General features: G+C 33.8%; 1 protein-coding gene across 1 annotated transcript in view; it reads right to left on the minus strand.

Moving 5' to 3' along the window:
* Window positions 1–633, minus strand: part of SLC26A7 (solute carrier family 26 member 7) — a 38,931-nt gene that overhangs the window by 9,524 nt on the left and 28,774 nt on the right. Inside the window, exon 8 of the mRNA XM_018571976.1 lies at window positions 137–295. Coding sequence (XP_018427478.1) covers window positions 137–295 — 159 coding nt within the window. The remainder of the gene's footprint in view (window positions 1–136; window positions 296–633) is intronic.

Raw genomic sequence — 633 nt, forward strand, 5'->3', positions numbered from 1 at the left:
AAAAAATAATACTTTAAAAATAATTTTAAAATATTTAAAAGGTTGGGGGGGGGGGGTATTTTTTTGTTTCAGTTTCAGCCTGACAAATTTTTTATTTTATTTTCGGTTTCAGTTTAAAATTTCAATTTCGGTGCATCCCTAATATATTAAAATAAATAAATAAAATCCTGTGAGTGCTGACCTGTGTCTGTGCGCCATGGCTATATAAGAAAAATGTCCGGGCTGGTGCTCCTGCATTTGGTATACAGAAGACAAATGATGGAATGATATTGCTGAGTCCATGGGCAAAGAGCTCCTGCAACATGCAGAAATGATACTTCACTGCAAGAATCGAAAAGTATTTAAACAACATTCATTCAATATACACCAACAGTGACTCCAAATGCATCTTAAATTTGGCATGCATATACAATTGTGTGAAAAAGTGTTGGCCCCCTTCCTGATTTTTAATTGTTTTGCACGTTTGTCACTTTTTAATGTTTCAGATCATCAAACAAATCTAAATATTAGTCAAAGATAAACACAAGTAAACACAACATGCAGGTTTTTAAAGGAAGGTTTTTATTATTAAGGGAAAACAAAATCCAAACCCAAATGGACCTGTGTGAAAAAGTGTTTGCCCCCCCAACCTAA

Source organism: Nanorana parkeri, unplaced genomic scaffold (assembly GCF_000935625.1).
Source record: "Nanorana parkeri isolate BGI_ZX_2015 unplaced genomic scaffold, ASM93562v1 scaffold43, whole genome shotgun sequence".
In the NCBI taxonomy this organism is placed as follows: Eukaryota; Metazoa; Chordata; class Amphibia; order Anura; family Dicroglossidae; genus Nanorana; species Nanorana parkeri.